Source organism: Centroberyx affinis, unplaced genomic scaffold, assembly GCF_046629955.1.
Source record: "Centroberyx affinis isolate AG114_WGS23_722 - 3 ecotype Tasmania unplaced genomic scaffold, CSIRO-AGI_Caff_v1 ptg004788l_1, whole genome shotgun sequence".
In the NCBI taxonomy this organism is placed as follows: domain Eukaryota; kingdom Metazoa; phylum Chordata; class Actinopteri; order Beryciformes; family Berycidae; genus Centroberyx; species Centroberyx affinis.
In genome coordinates, this window is record NW_027282326.1 from 421 (window position 1) to 17,320 (window position 16,900).

The 16,900-nt window shown below is 46.0% G+C and overlaps 1 protein-coding gene across 1 annotated transcript; it reads right to left on the bottom strand.

Annotated features, from left to right (window-relative positions):
* Window positions 1-459: 459 nt before the first annotated feature.
* On the bottom strand, window positions 460-16,421 carry casc3 (casc3 exon junction complex subunit). Its single transcript, XM_071545176.1, has 13 exons — window positions 16,236-16,421; window positions 13,759-13,783; window positions 12,997-13,052; window positions 11,721-11,993; window positions 10,136-10,284; window positions 7,716-7,889; window positions 6,332-7,209; window positions 6,128-6,262; window positions 3,996-4,169; window positions 3,436-3,534; window positions 2,345-2,511; window positions 1,048-1,285; window positions 460-527 (listed from the first exon to the last, which is right to left on the bottom strand). The coding sequence occupies exons 1-12, from the start codon at window positions 16,419-16,421 to the stop codon at window positions 1,142-1,144; spliced, it is 2,460 nt and encodes an 819-aa protein (XP_071401277.1). The 3' UTR covers window positions 460-527; window positions 1,048-1,141.
* Window positions 16,422-16,900: the final 479 nt, after the last annotated feature.

Sequence of the window (16,900 nt, forward strand, 5' to 3'; positions counted from 1 at the left end):
GACCGAACGCCCGGCGGGAACAGCAGTAGCACTTGTAGAAAGCCGGAGTTCGTTGCAGACGGTGTGTGAGGTGGATCGTCCGTCTGCGCCCCCCCACCCCGCCCCCCGTCCCGCGTGACGCCAGGCGCTTCAAAGTGGTTCTAAAGGGTTTTTTACATTTTAGATATTTTAGCTCTTACCCAGAGCCGCTTTCAGTGAACGAGCAGGTCAGCGGTCAGCGCCTCGCTCGTTGCGGGATCAAACCCGCGACCTCCTGGTCACGGGACGAACCCCCGCTGGACGTCCCGCCTCGGACAAAACCCTGCTGGACTCGTCTACTGACCCAACTAACTGCTACTAGGTTGAAAGATATTTTCTTTTTTTTTTTCTTCTTTTTTTTAGAAAAACAGGGGGAAAGGGGTAATATTCCACCAGTGATGCTGTGGGTCGACCGCAGGCCCCTCCCCCCCCTCCATCCCTCCCTCCTTGAAGTTAAAGTTGTTGGTTGTTACGGATCGCAGCTCCTCACCGACCCTCCCACCCCGCTCCTGGAGACAGAGAAAAAAGAAAAAAAATGTATCTGTCATTTTAAGACTTAATTTACACAGAAAATTAGGGCTGCAACTAACGATTATTTTCATTGTCGATTAATCTGTTGATTATTTTCTCGATCAATCGATTAGTTGTTTGGTCTATAAAATGTCAGAAAATGGTGAAAAATGTGGATCAGTGTTTCCCAAAGCCCAAGATGACGTCCTCAAATGTCAAAGATATTCAGTTTACTGTCATAGAGGAGTAAAGAAACCAGAAAATATTCACATTTAAGAAGCTGGAATCAGAGAATTTTGACTTATTTTTCTTAGAAAAATGACTCAAACCGATTAATCGATTATCAAAATAGTTGGCGATTAATTTAATAGTTGACAACTAATCGATTAATTGATTAATCGTTGCAGCTCTACAGAAAATATCTAAAACCAGAGTTTACAAAGGGCATATAAACAAAAAAGACAAGACAAAAAAAAGGGGGAAAACAAAAACATTACAGAAGAGGTCAGGTCGACTCACCTGTGGTAAATGGCTGTGGGTGTGGCTGAGACTGGGTGGGGGGGGTTGGGGGGTCAGAGGGGGAGGAAGGGGGCGAGGAGGGGAGGGGGGGAGGTCACTCGGAGGCGAAGGGCACCTCTGGAGGGGGGGGCTTGACGGTGACGGGCTGGGAGGAGCGGCGGGGCGGCGACGGCTTGGGCTGAGCCTGCTGCTGCACCGTGTCGTAGTAGGTGACCCCACCGTACACCTGGGACTGGGCCTGGGGCGAGAGAGAGAGAGGGAGAGGGGGGGAGGGAGTGAAAGAGGAAGAGAGAGAGAGGGAGGGAGAGAGAGAGAGAGAGAGAGAGAGAGAGAGAGAGAGAGAGAGAGAGAGAGAGAGAGAGAGAGAGAGAGAGATATTTATTACTGTTATTTTTGTTACTGTCCAGAAATATTCTATGTGATGAATCTATACATTTAATATGCAGTTTATTTCATTTTATTTTACTTTATTTCCATCTCATTTATGTTTGAATCTCTGCTTTGGGAACATGTGCACATGTACGTCATGCCAATAAAGCTCCTTGAATTGAATTGAATTGAATTGAGAGAGAGAGTGAGAGAGAGAGAGAGAGAGAGAGAGAGAGAGAGAGGCAGAGAGAGAGAGACAGAGAGAGATGGAGAGAGAGATAGAGAGAGGCAGAGAGAGGGAGAGAGAGGGAGAGAGAGACAGAGAGGGGGCAAGAGAGAGGGAGACAGAGAGAGAGAGGGGCAGAGAGAGAGACAGAGAGAGATGGAGAGAGAGAGAGAGGGGCAGAGAGAGACAGAGAGAGATGGAGAGAGAGAGAGAGGAGAGAGACAGAGAGGGGGCAAGAGAGAGGCAGAGAGAGAGACAGAGAGAGGGGCAGAGAGAGACAGAGAGAGAAGGAGAGAGAGAGAGAGGGAGAGAGAGACAGAGAGGGGGCAAGAGAGAGACAGAGAGAGAGGGGCAGAGAGAGACAGAGAGAGATGGAGAGAGAGAGAGGCAGAGAGAGGGAGAGAGAGACAGAGAGGGGGCAAGAGAGAGGCAGAGAGAGAGACAGAGAGAGAGAGGGGCAGAGAGAGACAGAGAGAGATGGAGAGAGAGAGAGGGGCAGAGAGAGACAGAGAGATGGAGAGAGAGAGAGGCAGAGAGAGGGAGAGAGAGACAGAGAGAGAGACAGAGAGGGGGCAAGAGAGAGGCAGAGAGAGAGGCATTGAGAAATAGTCTGTTAGAGGGAGGCATTAACAGTGTGTGTCTGTTTTTGGTGTGTGTGTCTGTGTGTGTGTGTGTGTGTGTGTGTCTCTCAGGTGTATATACCTGTGGGTTAGGGTACATGGCTGGGTAAGGGAAGGTCATGACCCCTGGCGGAGGGTAGAAAGGCGGTGGCAACAGTTGCTGCGGTTGCCCTGGCGACAGAGAAACAGGGGGGCCTCCGTAGAGGGCGGGGTTAGCCATCGGGCCGCCCGATTGGTGGGGATGGAGACCTGGGGGAGGAGGCAAACACAGTGATGACTAACACAGAACAACCTAATGTAGAAATCACAGGACTGAGGGGGCAGGAAGTTTTTCTCTTCAGTGTTAGCTTCTGTTTTTCAGTGTGTTGAATGGAGCAGACCTGCTGCTGCGTCTCAAACAGGATTTCAACAGTCAGATAACAGCAGAAGCAGCAGCCACACTGCACTGCATGTGTACCACTATACACTCTGATATCTTGTAAGCTGTTGATTTATCAATATGCAGTAATGTCACTAAAGATCAATGGAATACAGTACAGTGACAGACAGATCCACCTCTTTCACTCAAAGTAGGTCTACGCAACATTCCTGCTCTATCAAGACGTTTTTTCTTGTGACAAGTAATGTTTTGGTGGAGTCGGTCTTTGTCAGTTTACTTGTCTCTTAGGGCTGCAACTAACGATTATTTTCATTGTCGATGAATCTGTCGATTATTTTCTCAATTAAACGATTAGTTGTTTGGTCTATAAAATGTCAGAAAATGGTGAAAAATGTGGATCAGTGTTTCCCAAAGCCCAAGATGACGTCCTCAAATGTCTTGTTTTGTCCACAACCCAAAGATATTCAGTTTACTGTCATAGAGGAGGAAAGAAACCAGAAAATATTCACATTTAAGAAGCTGGAATCAGAGAATTTTGACTTATTTTTCTTAAAAAATTACTCAAACCGATTAATCGATTATCAAAATAGTTGGCGATTAATTTAATAGTTGACAACTAATCGATTAATCATTGCAGCTCTACTGTCTCTCCTGCCAAACTCAGCCAAAGCTTTGTTTGCCAAAAATAAAAAACTTTCTAGTTCTAAAAAGCAACTTTCTATTTTTTTCTTTCTAAAAACCTGAAGACAAGACACCATATCTGCTCTCTCACACAGACACCAAAGTCCACTGACCAGGGTGGGGGATGTGCATCTCAGGCTGGACCAGCATGCCTTGGGGCGGGATGGGGGCGGGGCTTTCCCCGTGGGCATAGATTGGTCCCTGGTACGACACTGTGAGACAGACAGAGAGAGAGAGAGTCATCAAGAATGCAATCAAAACATCACAGAAGTGAAAATGGGAATTTCCAAAAAGAAATCATTGGGGGTATAAAAAAACTATTCAACATCTTTAAAATATAGAAGGAGTTAAGTATGTAAAATTGAACTGGAACAACATCGACTGAACTGTTCTCTTCCTACACAAGTCTTGGGTGCTTTTCTTTGTTTTTGGTGTATTTTCATTATATTTTCATTCATTTTTTTGTCTCAGTATGTTCTAGTTCTGGCATTTTGCACAACCTCGCAATTCTGTAAATCATATTCTCTGCTACTTTTCATATATTTCTACTTGACATGTTCTTGACACACAGGAATTGTCGCCTCCACTTTACTTCCTATCCCATTCGTCTTTGTTGCATCCCGTTACTATTTCACTGCTGACTCTTTAAAATGAGTAAAAGCTTGATGCTTACTGGGGTCGTAGTAGTGTCCCTCCATCACCCCGAGGTGCATGGGTGGCGCCGGCTCGGGCACGGCCCTCTGCCGCTGGGAGGAGTAGCGTTTCGCCCGGTTGGCCCCGACACCCATCTCCTCCATGCCAGAGAACTGGGGAGGGCCGCCGGGGATGTGCATGGGGTTTGGGAGTCCTGGGGGGAGGAGGGGGGGGGGGGTCAGATGGACAGAGACATTTACTTTGTACCATTTCACTGGGGGACAGATGAGACAGACAGCAGGGTTCCTACACATTTTCAATTAAAAAATGCCATACTTTTTCCAGACCTTGATTTGTTTTGAAGATTTTGTCTGGTGTTCAATATGATTTACGCAGACAGACATCTTGCCCCTGCTAACTAGGTCACATCACTGTATAGATGAAGATTGTTCTTCACAGAGACAAATATCAGAATATGTGAGATGATTGGCAGGGTTCCTACACGGTTTCCATTTTAAAATTCCATATTTTTCCCAGACCCTATGTTCTTGACCGGATTTGATTTTGGTCTGTATCTGATATAATGCATGCTGACAGCGGCTGGGTAATAAGAGCGTCCCTCTATCTGAACATTATTCTTCACATCAACAAAAACTGTGGACTCAAAGTGGCTCTACAACAACATAAAAGCTAGAATTATGTGTGTATCAGACCTGAACCGCAACATTTTCCATACTTTTCCAGACATTTTTTTCAAATTCCCAAACTATTCAAGACCTGGAAATGATCAAATTCATTTTTAATACTTTTCCAGACTTTCCAGACCTGCGTAGGAAAAAAAAAGACAGAGAGAGAGAACCTGGGCTGAACGCAAAGAGAAAATTTAAATTCAATACAAATGTTTTTAAGCTTATTTGAGGCTGAGAATTCTTCCTCGATAGATAGTAAGATCTATCGAGGAGTCTATTTAACAGGGACCAGGTACAATAAGAATATAAACCTCCAACAAGTCTGATGCACTGTACAGAGAAATAGCTAAACAGCTAATTTTCATCCCCAGTCCAGTGAATGATAGTCTTGGGTGATATCCAAAATTTTATATCACAATGCTGTCCTGCCAAAACATTGCAATATACAGGTTTATGTTCCCCATTTTTCATCGTATTTTATTTCTTCTAATTTACATTACATTTCTAGGTTATTATATTATTATTGCCTACAAATTTGATCTTACTATTCAAGCAAAAACAATGCCCATTTGGTATAATTTGCTCATTCCTGCCAATTCCAGGAAAATGGGCTGATTGTGGAAAAGGGAACCCACTTGAAATAAAATGACATCATCCGTTTTTTTTTTTTTACCATCCTACCAAGACATAATTTAAAAGTTATAGTTAATTGTAGTTTTAAAAGTTTGCACAATTGCGATCCAAGCAACACATGGGACATGGGGGTGGGGGGGCGATATTCGATACTACACAACAGTTCAAAAGTGAATTTGGATATTCTGAAATGTCTGTAAAGGATCTGTCCACCGTGACGATCTCACAGAAATGTCCAACCTGCTGTGTCTGCCATAGTTAAGGCTCCCATCATGACTGTATGAATATTAGCTGGGGTATTAGAAAATTGCCAAGTGGATTTCTATTTCTAGTTTGTGTCGTCTAAATGTATTATGTATGCCAACATTGACATGACCATTTTTCCTCGTGGATGGGTTTTCTGACATTCAGGAAGCGCGCGCGATTCACAGTTTCTTTTCTGTGACATTTCAGAAGACTGCTGAAACTTCGCTTGACATTTAGATGGGAACATAACTAGTGAGGGTGAATGACAGAGAGAGAGAGAGAGAGAGAGAGAGAGAGAGACACACACTGACAGACAGGCGCTGTGTCTTCGACAATGAGAGCCTAAATCTGTTACCCCATTTCCACATTTAAATAAGAGTTTTTCTTGGTCCCCGGGATCCAGGGTACTGCTGGTTTTTCTCCAAGCAGGTAAGTTAATTACATTCACATGGCATCCCAGCTGAGTCAGTCTCTGATTAGATGACTAGAATTAAATCCAACAAAGCTCTGGGTCCCGAGCACACAACTAGACCGTAGAAAACAAACTATACAGGTGTGAAGGAGACAGAAGTGAACAGAGGAAACCTGAAGCGATCAGACTCACCTCTCATCTCTGACCGGATGTAGGAGGTCGGGTTCTGGGTCCAGTTCTGTCCGGCCAGACTCAACCTGGCCATATCCTGATCCATCCCCGTCAGCCCTCCTCCACCCCCTCCTCCTCCACCCCCACCCCCACCCCCTCCTCCTCCTCCTCCTCCTCCTCCTCCTCCTCCTCCTCCCCCTCCTCCCCCCTGGCTCGTCCCGTCGCCTCCCGCCCAGCTCTTCCCCCCCGGGCCCCCGGGGGAGGAGGCGTTCCCCCCGGCCGTCGACTCCTCCACAGACGGCTGCTTGCTGCCCAGGTCGGCGGGCCGAGAGCGAGTCCTGCGCGCCAGCGAGTACGACTTGCGCTCCACCGGGCGCTCGGCGGGAGGGGAAGCTTCCCGATTGGTCGACGACGACGACGACTGGAGGGAGGGGTCGGAGGAGGAGGAGGCCGACCCGGAAGCGGATCGGTCGGCGTTTCCTCGTTGTTCTTGTTGCTGCTGCCGCCTCGGCGACGCGGACTGGTAGCCGCCTGGTTGTGACGATTTTGCCGTCGTCACGCCCAGCTCCTCTTCTTCCACGCCGCCTTGGCTACTGGTAATTTCCTCGACGACCACCGAGGGACCGCCCCGTCCTCCGCCGCCGCGCCCTCCCCTGTTAACCACGCCCCTTTCTCCCTCGGCCGATGAGAAGCCTTGCCGGTGAGCGTGGGCGGGCTCCGACTGAGTCTTAGGCCCCTGTCGTTCTCTGGGGTGATGGGGCGCGTTCGATTCGTTATTCCTATACTGGGACTGCTGCGTGAGGTGCGCTTGATTCTGGTGAGAGGGTCTGCCGCTCTGGAAGCTCCGGCCGGGCGGGGCGTGGTGTGAGGGAGGCGGTCTGCTGGAAGGGTTGTTGTTACGCTGAGAGGAGGAGGGAGGGAAGGAAGAGGGCGCTGAAGAGGAGGGATGGATGGATGAAGGTGGGGGAGCTCCTCCGCGGTTCAGTCCTCCTCCTCCTCCTCCTCCTCCTCCTCCTCCTCCTCCTCCTCCACTCTGCCAGGAGCGAACGGGCCTCTCTCCTCCTCCGCCCCAGCGCTTCTCTCTGCTGGGAGACGTACTGTGTCTACAGGACAGAGAGGGAGAGAAGAGGAGGAACGCTCGTTTAAACCAAATGTAGCGCGTGTGCAACTGCTATCTAGGGCTTTGTAAAAACAAAAAGGATAAATAATACACTCATAAAAATAGATACATCAGCCTGACGCATCAATACATCATCAATTCCCTTAATCCATTATAAATAATCATGAATCACAATACTAAAAACAAAGTAAGTTCATTATAATCACCTGTTAATTTATTACAATCACCTTTTACTTTGCTACTAAACTATGAATATACTATATATAGGGATGGGATGATATATTGAAATCATCCCATCCCTAACTATATATGATGTTGGATCAATATCAAATCATATAGTAACGTCTGAGACGATATATTGGAGTTTGGATGCCAAAGCACAGTGGTTGGTAGATGACTTTGTATAAAACAAAATCAGTGAAGTAGACAGCATCTTTTCTTTTCTTTCCTTTTAAAGTAGAAAGCAGCTAAACGTGTCGTGCGTCTCACCTGGGCCTGCGCTGTCTGTAGGACCGGTCTCCGGCTCCGCCCCCGTTGCGGATGTCATAACCATATATGGCGATGAGCTCCTCCCGGCTCTTTGGCGCCTGCTCCTCCTCCCTGAACCTGTCGTGCTCCCAGCGACCCTCGTCCTTCCACAGCTTCCTGTTACGACCTTTAGGTCTGAGAGAGAGAGAGACAGAGAGTGTGAGAGTGAGTGACAGAGAGAGAGAGAGTGTGAGAGTGAGTGACAGAGAGACAGAGAGAGACAGAGAGTGTGTGAGAGAGACAGAGAGTGTGAGAGTGAGTGACAGAGAGACAGAGAGTGTGTGAGAGAGACAGAGAGTGAGAGTGAGTGACAGAGAGAGAGTGAGAGACAGAGAGTGAGAGAGTGTGAGCAACACAGAGAGAGACAGAAAGAGAGACAGAGAGTGTGTGAGAGAGACAGAGTGAGTGAGTGACAGAGAGAGTGAGAGAGAGTGAGCAACCCAGAGAGAGAGAGACAGAGAGAGAGACAGAGAGTGTGAGAGTGAGTGACAGAGAGAGAGTGAGAGAGAGACAGAGAGAGTGAGAGTGAGAGCAACACAGAGAGAGACAGAGAGTGTGAGAGTGAGTGACAGAGAGAGAGTGAGAGAGTGAGAGAGTGTGAGCAACACAGAGAGAGAGAGACAGAGTGTGTGAGAGAGACAGAGTGTGAGAGTGAGTGACAGAGAGAGAGAGAGTGAGAGAGACAGAGAGAGAGATAGATGGAGAGTGAGAGAGTGTGAGAGAGACAGAGAGAGAGGGATAGATGGAGTGAGAGACAGAGTGTGTGAGAGAGACAGAGTGTGAGTGAGAGAGAGACAGAGTGTGAGTGAGAGAGAGACAGTGTGTGAGAGTGTGAGAGAGAGAAATAGAGCGAGAGACAGAGAGAGGCAGACAGAGAGTCTGCTTTTAACATCTTGTAATTCTACATTTAGTATCTTTTATCAAGTAGTATCTTTTTCCCCCCACCTTTATTTCTCTAAGGAAGATTCTCCATATCACCTAAAGCAACACTGAAATGCTATTCAAGTTAATTATTTTAGTTAATGATAAGTTTAGTGATTTTTTAACCTTTAAGCAAGGAAAGTTGACTGAGGATGCAGCAGCACCCTGCTTCACATCTATACAGTTAAACACCTGGGAGCTTCCAGTGCAGCCACAGTTCTGGGTTTTTGAAGACCAGATTCAGATTCTTATTATTCCACTATTGCAAATAGCTCTAGCTCCTAGTCTGATTGGTCAAAAGTGTTCAAATTTGGCACACACATCGCAATTCCCGGTAAGCAGGTCTCCAAGCGGTTTTGTCACATTTCGGCCACAGGGGGCGCTATAACATGCAGCGAAACTCTAACGCTCCTCCCGGCTGCCCCGTTTGACCCAGACACTTGAAACTTGGTGTATAGCTGTCATTTGGTCTGCTGAACAAATTTCACATTGGGACCCATGAGGTCCGTCTGGGTAGATTTTCCGCCATCTTGGAAATTTTGAAAAACCTTTGACATCAAAATCTTCTCCTGAACCGTAAGTCCAAATGACACCAAATTTGGTATGCATGGTCCATGGACATGCCCGAACTAGGGAATGATTTGGAATGATCGGGTAAAAAAATGGCGGAGTTATTAGCCAATCAGATTCTGACAAAATTCTATCTATCAGAAGTCCACTTCACAGTGACCTATGACCTTGAAACGTGGTGTGCACATCGCTGACTGCACCCTTAGGGACTGTACCAAGTCTGGTGTTGATCGCCCAAAGAACGACGACGCGGCACCGATTTCAATTTGTGCTAAGCTAACCGCTAACGGCAGAAATCACACATTAACGGCATCTACTCCTAAACGGTGACTCGCATTCGCTCCCGACCGCTTGTGGACGCTTCTCACACCGGTCCGGAGTGATTTTCAGAGGCGGTCGCACGCTGTGAATACCTGTCGAGGCTGCTTGCAGCTTTAATGATTATATTTATTACCGATTAGGCATAATATTGAATATTTTTGTACTGAAGCTACCACCATTATTCCTATATTCAGTGTATCTAAGTATAAATCTGGCCATTTCCATGTATAAAAAACTACAAGGATACAAAGTTTCCACCAAGAACATTATTTGGAAAAAGCCTCTGAAACAGCATTCAGAGCATCATGGGACACTAAAACTCTCCACTGAAACCAGACTGATTTAATTATTTTAGTGTCAGCAGCGCTTTAAGACAGAGTGGTAGAGAAACTCTGGGGTTTATTACAGCCTTCGAACAATTAAACACATGTACAATTAAAGGAATACAAGAAGTAAAAAGTATAAAGGGAAGACATTTTCGTGTCTGGTTTTCTATAGCTGCTGACTGGCCAATATCTTCTAAAAGGCCGATATGCAGGACGCCGCGTATCGGTGCCCCCGCCCCGTACCTCTCCTCCTCCTGGGCGTGTCCTCGGACGTCGTGCTCGAAGAACAGGCCCTTCCTGGGGATGTAGGCCGGGTTCTTCCGGTCCTCGTCGTCGTCCAGCTTCTGACCCGGCTTCCCCCCCGACTTGGTCTCCGGGTCGTCCGTCGACTCCTGCGCGTGTTTTCATTGGGAGAGAGGAAGAGGATAGGAGGGTCAGCGGTGAACCTGTCACCTGTCTGCCGCCGACCGCTCGATGCCAGGATGACCGCTTTGAGAACGAAGCTTTTGATTTCGGCATGAGGTCACTTTGGTTCAACAGCAAAGCGATTTCATGTCGGCTTTTACTTCAAATTGTTAAAGGATAAGGCCGGTGTTTTTTAATGCATTGCTTACCGTCAACAAACCCTATGAAAATAACAAAATCAACAATGCGTTTGCTCTACTCCCGTTATTTTCTGACTTCCCACGTACCGTTTTGAACCGTCAACCCAGAAGTCATTGGCTCCAATTGTAAGCTAAAAACCTTGAAATACAGCTCACAAAGACATAGTTTCAATTTTAAAAATCGCTAACTGTTACCATGAAAAGTCAGGCTGTTGTAGTTATTACCAAATCAAATGGGAACAAATTCTTCATTACACCGGGGACTATTTTCAGTGCTACGGAACTACTTTCCTGAGATCGCAAACGTGTTTACAGCCGGCTTATTAAGTTGTTTGAGGAAAAAGTCAGCCGGCCCGGCGCATCGTGATTAGGACTGGGCAATATATCAATATCGTGATATGAGACTAGATATCGTCTTAGATTTTGGATATCGTAATATCGTGATATGGCATAAGTGTCTTTTCCTGGTTTTAAAGGCTGCATTACAGTAAAGTGATGTCATTTTCTGAACTTACCAGACTGTTCTAGCTGTTCTATTATTTGCCTTTACCCACTTAGTCATTATATCCACATTACTGATGATTATTTATCTATATCTCATTGTGTAAATATTTTGTGAAAGCACCAACAGTCATCCGTACAATATTGTCGCAATACTGATATCGAGGTATTTGGTCAAAAATATTGTGATATTTGATTTTGTCCATATCGCCCAGCCCTACTTACAACTGAACATTTAGCCCACTTCTTAGAAAATACTGAGATATATATTGTGTATCGCCATTCAGCCTAAAAATACCGAGATATAATTTTTGGTCCATATCGCCCAGCCCTGATCGTGATGATGAAATATGTTGCCCAGAGCAACAGCATGGCTCTGTGACGGGATTTTAGTTGTTTTTTTAATACAGTGGAGTTCTATGGCTGCTGGGACATGGCTGCATTGGGCACCGGCTACATGGACAAGACTTGTTGGCAAAACAAAATCATTGCTGATGTTGTTCTTTTCATAGGATTTGTTGACGGTAAGCAATGCATTAAAAAACACCGGCCTTATCCTTTAATACAGTGGACTGCTTGTTAGCAGCATGAGGCAAGAGGACTCTGGAGCCAGTACTGTCTGTGGGTTCAGGTACTACAGGTATGGAAGAGATAAGCTATACAGGTCCAAAATAGACACACTTATCCTTTAAAGCTGTGATAAGCAAAATTTTCACTCTTACCTGTCCGTCTCCACTCTGCCTCTCTCCAGCTAGGTTTCCCTTCTCCTCTGCCTTGCCCTCCTCTTTACTCCGTCCTCCTCCTCCCTCCTCTCCCTCTTCCTCCTGCTCCTCCTCCTCCTCCTCTTCCACTCCCTCTTCCACTCCCTCTCCCGCCTCCTCTCCCTCTCCCTGTGTCGGGCCGTCGGCAGCAGCAGCGGGGGGTTTGGGCTCGCTGGCCGCTGCTGGAGCCTCTTCCTCGCTGTAGTGCTCTGCCTCCTCTTCCTCCTCCCCGCCCTGGGACAACGCAGGAGAGACAGATACGGGTCACAGCTGTAAATAAACCTTACTTACTGTATTTAGACCAGAAAAGCTAAAATATGAGTGTCAAAACATACAACACTAGTTTCACTAGGTTTGACAATAAATCCTATTACAAATTAACAAGCAGCAAGTCTGTAAAAATATGTTTTTACCTGTCTTGTGAAAGACAGAATATACATTTCTCCAGCGCCACTACCGATCAGAGTCTGAAACTTTTAGTATTATTCAAATACAGATTCTCCCTCCCACTACATTTACTGAGAAATAGACACTTAAATTGATTAAACTGATGTTAAATTGGGGTTGGACAAAAATGACTGGGGCATAAGTTTTAAATTTTTTTGTGGTTTGTCGTTTCGCTGTTTTTCTAATGAGAAATCAGTCCGGTCCTGCAGACTTTTTCTCTTTCGTTTTTCCTCTGACACCCTGAGGAAGGCCCTATGGCCGAAAAAAGTTGGTGTTTTTTAATGTCTTTGTTAATGCTTCTATGATGTAATTAAGTCGTTCACCTTCTGATTCTTTAAAGAGGAGTTGCCTAGGTCTCTACTTTGTGTATTTTGTCAAACTGTTTTTTTCTAGTTTTCCAATTTCATTTCAGTGGCAAAATTTGTCCTGAGGTCATCTGGGCCTCAAGGCAAGCCGGAGACACACCGGGGAAAAACCCTGAATTATTGCACAAACAGCCAGGATTTTATCATCCCATCTCACCACTAGGGGGACGCTACAAAGACAAGATAAGGTGTTTCTATGGGATGGAAGGAACGTGCACATAAACACTGAAACACCGCTGTGCCGAAGAAGCTCAGTTAAAACAAAATGGGAGCATGCCGACTTGAATCTCTTACTGTGTCATGTGTGATCCTTTCCTTCACAGACAGACATCCTAACACAAAACACTGTCCATCCCACAGACGCAACTGAAAAACTGAATAAGAGTTTCCTTCCTTCACGTTCATCTAGCTGCTGGTGTTTTTACCTCGGAGTGGGAGCCATTTTCCTCAGGATCGGCACTATCGTAGTCAGAGAGGACCGCTGAGGAGAGAGAGACACAGACACAGAGAGAGAGAGACAGAGGGAGAGAGAGAGAGAGAGAGAAACAGAGGTATATTTAGATTAGCAGACTGTCACTGTACAGTACAGCCAGACAGGTTCACAAAATTAACCGCTAGGCCACAACTTGCTTTGTGATTTTAGAACAGCTAGACACAAAATACAGGGTTCCTACACAGTTTCAAAAATTACAGACTTTTTCCCAGACTTTCTATTCCTTGAATTAGATTTGAATATTTTGTGGTTCAGCATGATTTACGCCGATATTTGTCTTGCCACGGGAAGATTATTCTAAACAGCAGCAAATATCAGAATGTGTGAGATGACGGGGGCTAAAAACGATATGACAATATTACTATACTATTTATATATAACTTTTTTGTGCAATTTCCAACTTAAATTCCCATATTCTTTTTCCATACAATTCCAGACATCTGTAGGAACTGTGAAAATAGCCTAAAACTGTCTGTAACACACCAGTGTAAGAAACAAGAGACATGTCTTTATCTTTAACGGTTGGGTATGTGCCTCAGTTTGTTACATCCCCAGTCTGTCGAAGGGGAAAAAGTCACATTACTGCCTCGAAATTTGCTTTTAAAGTCCCTGGTAAAAACATGTCAGTTGCATAATTTTGCAATTTTAAGGGTTGTGTGTGCTAGATGTTCATATGAGCTGATAGTAAGCTTACCTTCTCCTACCCCATCTTCACTCTCCTGCAATGAAGAAAGGAAAATGACCATTAATATCAAACCATGGATGCATAAACACAATGAGGCACACCAGTTTCAAATCCTACCGTTTTCACATATAGACAGATGATAAACAGCATTATTAAACACAAGTCTACAAACTATTATTTTCACTGATCCGGGGGAGACTGACTAAGAGGAGTAGATGCTCTTTTCCACCAACACAGTTTCACACACTCACACCACCCCAGTCCTCTGCTGCTGGCCGCTGAACACCTCCACTGGACTGACGAGGTGCTTTGCTCAAGGGCACTTTGACACTAGGTGCTGTTGTCGGGGGTTGGAGAGCATACTGACAATTCATTTCAAACTCAAACTGGCAACCTTCCAGCCACAAGCCCTTCACTAACCACAGCCAATGCCATCGCTAGAAAGATTTGTGTCTCAGAAGTAAACATAATTCAGACTTTGTTGTCATTGAACTTTTACTTATATCACATCGTATCGCGGTTGTATTGAATCCTGAACCCATATCATACTGAATCGCATCGTGAAATAAGCAGATCCCATCCCTACGTGGCGAGCAGGTGTTTTTAAACTTGAGCCATAGATGCTGAGTGTGTTTCAGAGGAGATGGAGGCATATTAAGGACCAAGTACAGCTGAAGCACAACACCAAACTTAAACCAAGGCTTAAACAAAAACAATACTATGATGACGGCTTTAAACAGCAGTGCTAATCAACACAGGCAGTTGCTGGGTAACCAAAGTAGAAGACCCCTCCTGTATGTCTCTAAAGCCGTTTTAGAGACGCATCATCATCCCTGGAGATGTGCGTTGTATTTATGCTAACTGTCAAATCACTGCAAATGCATTTCAAACATTTTATTGCATGTGAAAGAGAAGATACAGAGAGACCAGTCATGCTGTGGTGACGGCTGATTGCTTTCCAACAGAGACGGTTAGATGAATGTTCTTAACTTGCTAGGCACTGTTATTCTTTTCAACTTCTTTATTGTCTTAGCCATTTTCCATCTTATTGTCTGTTATAGTCTTTTATTGCTTTTATCTTTTATCCTGTTTATATACGTTTGTATGTGGACAGCTGTTGAGAGATTTCGGCTCTGCTCGCCAAACAATCTCTGGGACAATAAAGTTGTTGATTAATTGATTGGGTGGGTGTCGCTCAGAACGTCTCCAGAGGTTATGTCTGTCTGCAGTGTTTGTTTACGTGTCTCAAAGAGTCACATGCACTTTTGTTCTGCAAAATGATAAAGAGAACACGATGAGTACTTCAAACTATGATCAGATCTGAACATGTTCTACTACTACTATTGAACAGTGCAAGAAAAAACTCAGTTTATAGGCTGTTACTGATGTGTGTTTACAGTCAACCGCTGTTTAGCTAACAAGACGGCCTTATGGTGATGTAACAGGAACGTTACAAAAACACAAAAAGTCAATAAGCAGAGCTTTACACCACTGACATCAGTGAAGCCCCAACAGCTCCAGACTCAGACTGCTCAATATGCTGACGCTGCCAAGAAAAACCCACGACTCCAGCAGCAAGTACAAGTTTGGCTATTGTTGCTTGGCAACCAATTTATTTCCAAGAAGTGAAAAATGAGTGACTAAATGTTCAGAAACTCTCCCAGCCCTCTCAGTGCTGCAGCTGAGTTAGATGTGACGCTGTGTACAGAGCGGAGGGTTTTGTAACAAACAGCAGGGTGCGGCCGGCCGGGACAACACGGCTGCTGCGCACAGTAACCAGCTAATTCAGTCAATTAAACTTTAAAACACAGCACTCCCGGTTCATTACACCAGCCTCTATCAGCCCACACCAGGCCCGGGACAGGGACCAGTCTATGACCTGATGGCCGGCCGCTGTCGGAGCCGTAACCGGCAGTGTTTGGCAGGTGATGTCGTGTTTTATTACAGCCGGGATGTTTGGCGCCGAGCAGCGCAGCAAAGACAAACAAAGTGCGGCCAAACTGAGCGACGGCTGGCTATCAAACCGACCTGTCTGCTGCCCTCACACCGAGACCGGAGCCGGTTCTCCATCTCTGTTCGAAGCCTCCAGCGGTTATACAGATACACGGATACAGTTAGTAGCGTATTAGAGACCGTTACAATCACCAGTCCCAAAACATCCCCGGTACCGGTTAACCAACGTTGATTCCATCGGTTAGTCCGAGTGATTTATGAGTAACGTGCGCTGGACGTGGCAAACTCACATGATGGAGCTGTAGCGTGGCCTAGCTAGCTGCTAACTGCTAAACAAACACCTACTCGACTGATCCCTGACGCCCAATACACTGCTGTGTGGGACCAACCGCCACCTAGCTAGCCAACCGACCGGTTAAGAACAACTACCGCTGGCAGGCCAACCGGCAAAGTTTCCAAGAAGAAGAAGCTCGAGCCGGCTGAGACCCGGGGAGCCGTCAGCTTAGCAAGCTAGCGCCCCGACGGACACTTACACACTCGGACTCCGCGCCGCTTTTCGCCGGGGCCCGGGCCGCTGTCGCCTCCACCGGCTCGGGTTCTCTCCCTCGGCTCTTGGTCGCCGGGGAGCCCGACCTCCCGCTCTCCGAGCCCGAACCGGACTCGTCGTCCTCCTCGCTGTCCTGGGACGCGCGCCTCCTCCTTCGCCGCCGGTCCGCCATCTTAGGAATCGAATGTTGGAACCGGAAGAACGCAAGGAATTGTGGGGGGAGGAATTCTTCTTTCTTCTTGTTCTTGCGTTTTTTAAGGCGGTTGGAGTCCTTATAATGTTGTATTACCGCCCCCTAGTTGTTATAAATATTCATACATCAACCTTTTTATATTCTTGAAAATCTTGTACATCAGTGGTTCTCAACGTGGGGTCCGGGGACCACCAGGGGTCTTTGAGGGAGTTCCAGGGGGTCCCCAGGCAAATTGATGATTTGTTAAACTTCAGCATCATTTCATTTACAAGAAGTTAACACAATTAGAGAATGTAGAAGAATTACTATTTTGATCATAGTTTCACTGTTATCTCTCCTACAATAGAGATAGTCAGGGAATTTTGGAAAGAAAAAAAACATATCTAACAATAAAAATATTCTCAGATTTGGGTCCGGGAGACAAAATCTCATCAAATGGGGGTCCGTGGTCCTAATGT